Below are 9,042 nucleotides of genomic sequence, written 5' to 3'. Positions count from 1 at the left end.
TCACTTAAACCTTAAACAGGCTGCATGGCTTCTCATCAGGAGGCACATGGTTTTGTTTTGTTTTTTCCATATTTGTGTGTATACACGTGTGTAAGTGTGAGTGTGTGTGTGTGTGTGTGTGTGTATTGTCATGAAGGCTTCTAATGAAGATATGTTAAATAATGTAAATGTTTCTCCTTCAGAGAGAGAAGGAAAAGAAAAGGGGTGAGCATAATTTTTATCATTTTGTATGTACCAAACTCTGGTTGAAAGTATCAGTCCTGGTAATACTAAAAATATACGGATTTCATAAATTTTTCTAAGATCTGTTCTTTGATTTCAGCTAAAACTCTGTGGTGCTGCCTGCTATAGTGTGGGTTCTACCTTAAAAAGTTCCAGATTGCAGCTGGGCCTGACGGCACACACCTGTGGATCAGGAGACTGAGGCAGGAGGATCATGAGTTCAAAGCCAGCCTCAGCAAAAGCAAGGCTGCTAAGCCACTCAGTGAGACCCTGTCTCTAAATAAAATACAAAATAGGGCTAGGGATATGGAGCAGTGGTTAAGTGCCCCTGAGTTCAATCCCTGGTCCCCGCCTCCAAAAAAAAAAAAAAAAAGATCCAGACTCCAGTCTGACCTTGGTTCATTTGCCATCCTTTTAAAACAGATCAGATCAGATTTGCCCCCTACTCAAAACTCTCAGGAGCTAATAGCTCAGAACCCTTACCAGGAGTGAGGTGTCTTCCCCTCACTCCTCTCAGATCACAGTCCTTGCAACTCATGCCCTCCCCAGTGCATTCTGACCACCTTGACCTTGAAGCATGAGTCTGCCTCGGGGTGGGGGTTGGGGGGCCCTGCACTTGCTATTCTGTCTGCCAGGAGTACTCTTCCTCCCGATATTCGTATAGCCCACTTCCTCCTGGCATTCAGGATCTGCTCAACTGTCACATCACTGAATTATTCTGCCTAAAAGAATAATCCCCTCCAACAACCTTTATCCTTTATCTTGATAATCATGTTTTCTTAATACTCATCATTGCCTGACCTTCTGAATACTTTTTGTTGAAATTTTATTAGTTATTCCCTTTCCCGTTACAATCTAAGTCCACGAAAACAGTGGCTATGTCTGTTTTACTCACTATCTTATCTCCAGTATGTAGAACAGCACAGAACCTAGCAAATGATAGGCACAAAGCAAACATTTGTTAAATGAATGAGAAGGACCTTGGTCCAGGTCCATGCCTGTAATCTCAGCCAAGTGGGAGGCTGGGGCAGGAGGATCACAAATTAACAAGAGTGTCTTAAAATAAAATAAAAGTCTGGAGATATAGCTCAGTGGTAAAGTGCCTTGGGATCAATACCACACATAATAATAATAATAATGACCTTGCACAAGACACATATTCCCACTTGCGTTCTAGTCTTAAAGGAGAGGGTTGAATTAGAAAATCTTCAATTTCTTCTCATCCTCTAAGGTTCAATGCTTCTTGAGTTTCCTAAGATAGTGTTCTCAATCATTATTTTAAAAAGAAATTTTTTCTTAAGGAACAATATAGTTCTGAGAAACCAAAAGTTCTATAAAATATATTATCATTTCTATGAGAAAATATTGTTCATAGAAAAAAGCGTGTTACCATCCTCTATTTTAAATATATTCTTCCAAAGATGTCATCTCACATATCTAGACACCACCATTTTGCTGAGAAAGAGACTGAATTTTCCCATTGCCTTCATGGGGACTTTGATCCTCAATTGTACACTTGCAAGCCATCTTCATTTTTGGAGACCCTAGTGAGACTCCAGAGTTTGGGATGGATGGAGAGACCACTCATTCCTCTAACATCACAAGGAGAATTCAGGAGCTGGCTAATTACATGTGATGGTGCAAGTAATTCCTTGCATTTGCCGACAGCTGGCCTGAAAGAGGCTTCTGAGAATGTTGGACCAATTGGAATGTCCTCAGCTTGCTGGCTTTGCACTGGGCCAACAATGTTGCCATTTTTGCCTTCAGTTGCCAAGTACTCTTCTTCTCATAATGCGTTGGATAACTTTATTTGCCTTCCCCAAATGTTCAATGACACACCACCCCATCTATACATGTGACAAACTGTGGGCCAGAAAGAATAAAAAACGTGACAAGAATATTTTTTATCTTCCACATCACTACAACTCTAGGGCCTAGAGTAGGTACTCAACAAATAGCTATTGAGTGAATGGCAGAGTGGTGGCACTAGGATTTAAAACCCAGTGTATCTAGATGAAAGCCAGTTCTTTTTTCACTGCATCCTGTGACCTCTCAGTACTCACAGAGTCAGGAAGGTCAGAGGCAACCCAGGTGAGGTAAGATAGGCCCAGTCTTCTTAAGGCTCTTTGTCCTAGGGCCTCTGTGCCTCATTTGTATCTGGAAAATGTTTGTCATCTTGAGATCATGAAACAGTAGAGTACAGTAAAAAGAAAAAACAAACAACCAGGACTAAGGCTCAGACATTCCAGTTTCGAGTTCTGGCTCTACATCTTACAACTTTATGCCAGTTTAGCTCCCTGCACCTCCGTTTTCCTATCTATGCAGTGGTCATATTAATCTCTTACTCAGAAGGCCCCTGAAAGGACAAACTGCCTGGCACTTAGTAGGCCCTCAGAATTTGTATGCATTATAAATATTAATGAAAGAGACCACGACGCCCTTGGGTCTCACAGTCTATTTGCTGTGAATAGTTCCTTCATTAATAAGTCAAGTTACCACTAGGGGACACTGAACTAGCAAGAAACGTGAAAGAACAGACTGAAGGAGACCAAGGCACTCCTGTATGAGCTAGTGGCTTCTCCCTACTGGATGAATCACTGAACTACATTTGTTGCCATCAGACTCACCGTTTGTGGGGGAGCATTTGAGAGAAGGGCATCCTCAGGACTACTAAACACCCAACACCATAAGGAAAGAACTCTGTTTCAATGCTGTCATTAGGTGACAATATCTACATATGTCTCCTCATCATTATAGCAGCCACAGCAAATTAACTGTCTTCCCCTGAATCTTCTAACGATGGCAGGCTCTAGGCTTAAGCAGATTGCTGTCATTCAGTGTTTTCACTAATATTCTGAGACTAAAACTTCTGGCAGCCTTTTTGTATACATTTGGCAGAAAAAGAAGTTGTTTTTAACCTTAGTTATGTAAAGATATGCATATGCATATGTCACATAAAGTCTTATTTCCTGCTCCTCTCTTGACCCTGTGCAAAGAAAGCTGAAATCTCCTAGAGAGGCACCTGTGAAGTTGCCCCTGCATTTTTCCTTAACAGAAGACAAAAACATTCATCCTCTCTCCACACGGAAAACCATTTCTCAAATTTTCTGTTTTAGATTATAAAAACCTTTAACAGCCAAAATAGGATTCTATGATGTAAAAACTTAATTCAATAAAGGTCACATTTCCAAAGGCTGATCCTGATTGGCATGTCTATGTAATTTACCATGGAAACCAAGACATTGTTTAGAGGGAAACTGGATGTTAGTAATAAATATGACAGACAACAGGCACTGACTGAGTTTGAGATCACTTGGTGCTTAATTGTGTTTAGAAACTATTGAGACTTTGACTATCTTAAAGTTTTACCTGGAGGAAAAAAATCTTTCCATGAGAAGTACTTGTGCTTATTCTGCACAAACAAGACTGCCTTGGTTGCAAGGGCAAGTTGGTATCTGCCTCCTTAGAGATGGGTGGAGTTCTTTCACATTTTCTCTCTCTCATCTGTAATCCCTTGTGAGTCCTTTCTTTAAGAAGGAGTCTCTCTGGCAGCTACATTTCATCTGAAAATGTGTTCCCCAAACCCTCACCTCCCTGGCAAACTCTGAACTCTGCCACCATTGTGCTTTTGCTCTTTCTGTGATTTTTTTTTTAAACAATGTTTCTATGTAACTGTCATTTCAAAGTCAGTTTTTACTAGTTTCCTATTCTAAGCAACAGTTACAATCCATTTCTGCAAGAATGAAAATAACATACCAATTATTCAATGAATGGCCCCTAAGAAGTAAAATTTTGCCTTTACTTGTTTTATATGAATATACAAGTATATTCATATAAAGGGAAGAGCAAATGTCCGGGGGCATACATAGACCCAGCTGACCAGAAGCAGATGCTGGGCTTTTAGGTGCACATAAAGTTAAAGGGCCACACCACCAATTGGGTATTTTCCAATGAACGACAGTAGGCTTTCTGGAAAATCTCACTAGAAGGAAATGAGCTTTATGAGGCCACTTGAATATTACATATTAAAATTCAGACTAAATAAGGAAATAGAAAGGAAGGAATGTGAAGACAGAAGACAAGGGCCATGCTTTGTTGATCTCTGCTTCCTGGGCACACAACAAACAAAAGTTAGAATGTTTGCTGCTATAAAAAAATCATCCTGATTCTTCAGACGGCTCCCTGCTCACTTCAAGAAAGAGGAGATAACACACACACACACATACACAAACACACACACACACACCCCAAATAGTCAACAATTAAAAGCCTAGTGTATTAAAAAAAAAAGCATATTCAGAATTTCTGAACTGTCTTCTTCCTTACCTCTTCCCTTTTCTCCTTCCTCCTCCTCCTCCTCATTTTAGCAAGAGACACTAGTACTCTGTTTTTTTTTTTGCAAGCCTATTTGTTTAAAATAGGAGGTTCTAACAATAATGATTTTAAAAATCCTGGCATGGTGGTGCACGCCTGTAATCTCAGCAGCTCAGGAGACTGAGGCAGGAGAATCGTGAGTTCAAAGGCAGCCTCAGCTTCTCACTAAGAAAACCTTCTTAATGAGGCCCTAAGCATCTCAGAGAGACCCTGTCTCTAAATAAATATTTTAAAAGGGTTGGGGATGTGGCTCAGTGGTTAAGTGCCCCTGGGTTCAACCCTCAGTACCAAAAAAAAAAAAAAAAAAAAAAAAAATCCTTCAGGGTCTTAAATTCAGTGATAGAAAGAGCTCCAGTCAGATAGTGGTTCTTGTAAGCAATTTGCAACCCTCGTTCCAGGCAGGGTCCAGTGGTCTTAAAACAACTTCAAACCCAGCTCTGGATTTCCCTTAATAGCCCACCCAATCATCCACAAACATATTTATTAGATGATTTCATCAGTTGTTCTAAATAACAACTTGCACATATCATAGCTTAGAAGAAAAATACCACACAATCAGGTTGGTCCAAACATAGCCCCAACTTTGACAAACTCTGTGGCTCTTTCCCTCTTCTCTCACCTTTGGCTTGACCCACAGCACAAAATGTTCAGTGGGCAGAAGCCATCATTATTTCTCTAAGGCCCTGAACACTGGACTTCTGTTTATAAGTTCAGTTCCCAAATATTTTCTCAGAACACTCAACCTACAAACTCCATTAGTTAATTTAGTCTCCAGGAACATACCGTACATGACCCCTTCTTCTCTGGTAAAAAACTAACTTAAACAAAAAATAAAAGATTTAAATGTTTTTTCTCATAAATAAAAAGGTGTTACCCAAAGAGCTTCTTGTCTAAGGCAAAGAGGTAGCAAGAAAAAAAGGGATAAGAAAAAAGAAAAAGAAGAAAACCTTCCTGAGAACTAAAGTACAATTTTGCATTCAAGAGGGTGGAAAGTTTGCTGCCAGGGCACATGGGCATTATAATTATAAATTAGCTGATTCTTCTAGGTCCTGCTGGGCATCCAGAACATTTGGCTGTGTTTGTGTCAATTTACCTGAAGTCATTACTCAGGAAACAGGCTATGTTCCTCACTTAGCATGTTCTTTTTAAAGCACTGGAATTGGCTCACTAAAAGAGCCTTTTGTAAAGTAAAATGAAACTTTTGCTCATGTGAATTTTTCCTTACTAATTGCTGAATTCCTTTTTTAGTGTATAGGATTTCCTCAAAGTGAAATGCCTTCATTCAGTGATTTGCTACAAAGGACATACCACGTTAAATTTTCCGTAAAATCTAATAAATCAAGGAGGGAAGTAAAATCCATTACTGAGTCTTTTTCTCCTTATGAGGTGAGAGAAAATTGCTCCCTCTCTTGTAGTACATTAACCCCCAGCGTGCCAGCGTCATCTCATCTTGCAGTAGCCATGAATGAATGGCTACGAGGGAGCTAAGGCTCACTTACCATCAAATAAACAACAATTATTTCTTCTTATCCAATTTATCATGTTGCAAAACAAACAAACAAATCTGAAATTGTATGAAATGTTCTTATGTGTAGCTTAAACCCGCCTATGGAAATAACCACATGAACAGAGGCTGTATTTCCCTACCAGCAGGTCAGCTGAGTTCTGCCCATTCCAACTGCAGTGTCCATGCAAGATCAGGCAATTCTGATATAGGATTGATGGAATAACTCAAATAACTTGCCGCAGTCTGGCTGGGCACAAATCACGAGCCACTGAAGCAGGAACAAACTTTATTTCTGAACTCCACTAGCACACTCCACACATGCTCCCCAGGAACTCTCCCGAACGCCATGCGGCTCCTCCAGGAACCACCAACCAGAAAATCCCTCCTTTGGCACTTCCCCAACCAATGGGAACTCTCCAGGAATCCCCACGAGAACTCCAAAGTAGCAGGCTGAGGCGGACAGCAGGGGTCTAATATACACAGCTTAACATAACCATTATCATCTCAATAGCTTGTTGGCATTACCTCTCAACCACTCCATTCTGGCAAAAATGCCATGCGTCATTGGACTCGGCTATGGCTCTCAGCAGTAACTAACCCATTCTAACTACTCTACCCCTATGGAACTTCTTTTAAATGACTGTGAAGGGCAAACCATGCAAATCCTCCTAGATCTTATTCTACCAGTTTTCTGTTTACTTCTGCTTAGTGTAACTAACAGCTAATAGCCCTAAAGGTGTCTCTTACTGTAATGAGACATTAAGTAATCCTGACTGGCCATCACCGCATCAGTGCACCTATCTGCAAAGGGGAAGAGTTCTGTTTATGAGATGGGTCATAATACGAATGACATTTGATGACAGTTCTGCCTCAGAAGTGGGTTCTTCCCTACAAAAAGAAGACAGAATACTCCCTGAAAAAGCCCTTTCTCCCTTTGTCCAGTATTTCATACCTTCCCTCTGAAAAGGAAAACAATTCAAATATGACAATTTCCACATGGGTTGGGTTTTATTATTTTTTTAAAAAAAGTTTATTAAATTTACAACAGACTCCAACATAACAGTTCATTCTAGCTATAGGTCACAAAAGATGTTACAGCAGGGATCCAGATGTCTAAATAGGAATGGAATCAACAGTCACCATCATTTCAGGCACAAGAATCGGCTTACTTTTTGCCAGATTTCTTAATTCCACCTGTGGCCAGGGGGCCCTTCCCCGCGGCCTTCGCTTTTAGCTCCTCAAGTTTCTTCTGCTCCTCTTTTTGTTTCTGTTTGAAAGCCTTATCTTCCTCATCCATCTCCTTGGCCTGCTTCTTAGGTTGTTTCAGGGGCTTCTTCTTGCCACCTTCCCGGCCGGACATGGCACCTTCCGCCCCTACCCCAGACCTTGCTCCACACATGGGTTAGGTTTTGCTTAAGAAAATGGAAGGAGACCCTCATCGTTATACACAGAATACATGTATGATGATGTGAGGGGGGGGAAAAAAGAAGAGTGTCACATTAGACATTAGATTGGATAGAGAGAAGTGATAGGAGGGGAGGGGAGGGGAAGGGGGAAGGGAAGGACAGCAGAATAAAATAGACACTAGTATTGCTGTATGTATATACATGACTGCATGACCAATGTGATTCTGCAACCTGTGCACTCAGAAAAATGAGAAATTATACCCCATTTGATTCAAATGTATGATATGTCAAGATCATTGTACTGTCATGTATAACTAATAAAAAAAGAAAGAAAATGGAAATACATGAACACGTCTGACTGATTCCAGCATAAATTTCCATGTATGCCCCCAGGGTAATGTATGTGTTGGCTTATATGGCAGCGAGCTTCCCAAGGGAGAAGGCACCACGGTTCTGATGACAATATCAGCTTTCCCTCTCAAGAACTGGCCAGGCTAAAAAGCAATCCCTTTGTCTAGAGCCAATACCCTTCACCCAAGCATATTATTATCTTAGTAATCTATTTCATAGAAAAACAACATTTGATCAAAATTAAGTTAGGGTGTCTGATAAGCTGGAGCCTTTGCTATTTGGTTTCATTTTTCACAAGTCGAGATTTGACCCAAAGTTCAGGGAGATGAATTTAAGATACCTGAATGAAAACACATATCTTGCTGCTTTGGCAAAGCTTTTCAGCTACATAACCTTGGGCTTTGCTCAAAGAGTTAGAAGGATCCTTAAAGATGATCTAGTTCTGTGGAGAAACTGAAGCCAAGCCAGGCCATGCTACTTGCCACAGGTTGTGACCAAGCAATACCAGAAACCAGCCTCTCCTACTACCTGACACAGCTCCTGCCAACACACCACACTGTTGTTATTTACATTGGTGTTTAATTAATGAGTGAGCCATGGCAGTATGCACCAGTCTCAATTTTTGCAAGTATTCTAACATTAGACAAGCTTACATAAAATACATTTTATGACTAACTAGTATTCAGAGACTATCTCCTTTTAAAGAACTATCATCTTGCAAAAAAATTAATATCTGGTAAATCAAACCACCTATTTTTTGACATATTATACCCCTTCAATCAGAGCTCTGAAGCTAGAGTAATTCAAGCACAAAACCAGAAAATAATCTAGCAGGGTGGGTCCCATTAAACATGGCAGACCTCAAGGCCAGTGTTCCAAGGGGTGGGAAAGGCAGCAGCCAATCAAGAGTACCCATCCAGGGGTAAAAAAGTAACACAAGAATGGGGCAGAGGTGAGATATTAAGCCAGAGACCCACCCCTAGGCTCAGGTTGACTTGAGACTCAAAAGAACTAAAATCCTTCAAAAAAAATGTCCTGCCAAAAGTTAGCAACAAACATGATAAACATGAGAACACTGATGTTTTTGAATGTCTTCAAATTACTAGAAGTTTCTGAATAATAAATCCTCTCCTGCCCCTACCCTCAGGCTTTATATAATCAATGTTATGTAACTACTCTATG

General features: G+C 40.4%; 1 protein-coding gene across 1 annotated transcript; it reads right to left on the bottom strand.

The window, feature by feature from the left end:
* Nucleotides 1-7,153: 7,153 nt before the first annotated feature.
* LOC308658332 (translation machinery-associated protein 7) lies at nt 7,154-7,490 on the bottom strand. Its single transcript, XM_081310891.1, has one exon. The coding sequence runs from the start codon at nt 7,461-7,463 to the stop codon at nt 7,269-7,271; it is 195 nt and encodes a 64-aa protein (XP_081167017.1). The 5' UTR covers nt 7,464-7,490; the 3' UTR covers nt 7,154-7,268.
* Nucleotides 7,491-9,042: the final 1,552 nt, after the last annotated feature.

Source organism: Spermophilus citellus (assembly GCF_964194105.1).
Source record: "Spermophilus citellus genome assembly, chromosome: 10".
Taxonomy (NCBI): Eukaryota; Metazoa; Chordata; class Mammalia; order Rodentia; family Sciuridae; genus Spermophilus; species Spermophilus citellus.
Note: the sequence above shows the minus strand (reverse complement) of the source record. Positions and strands in the feature narration are given on the sequence as shown.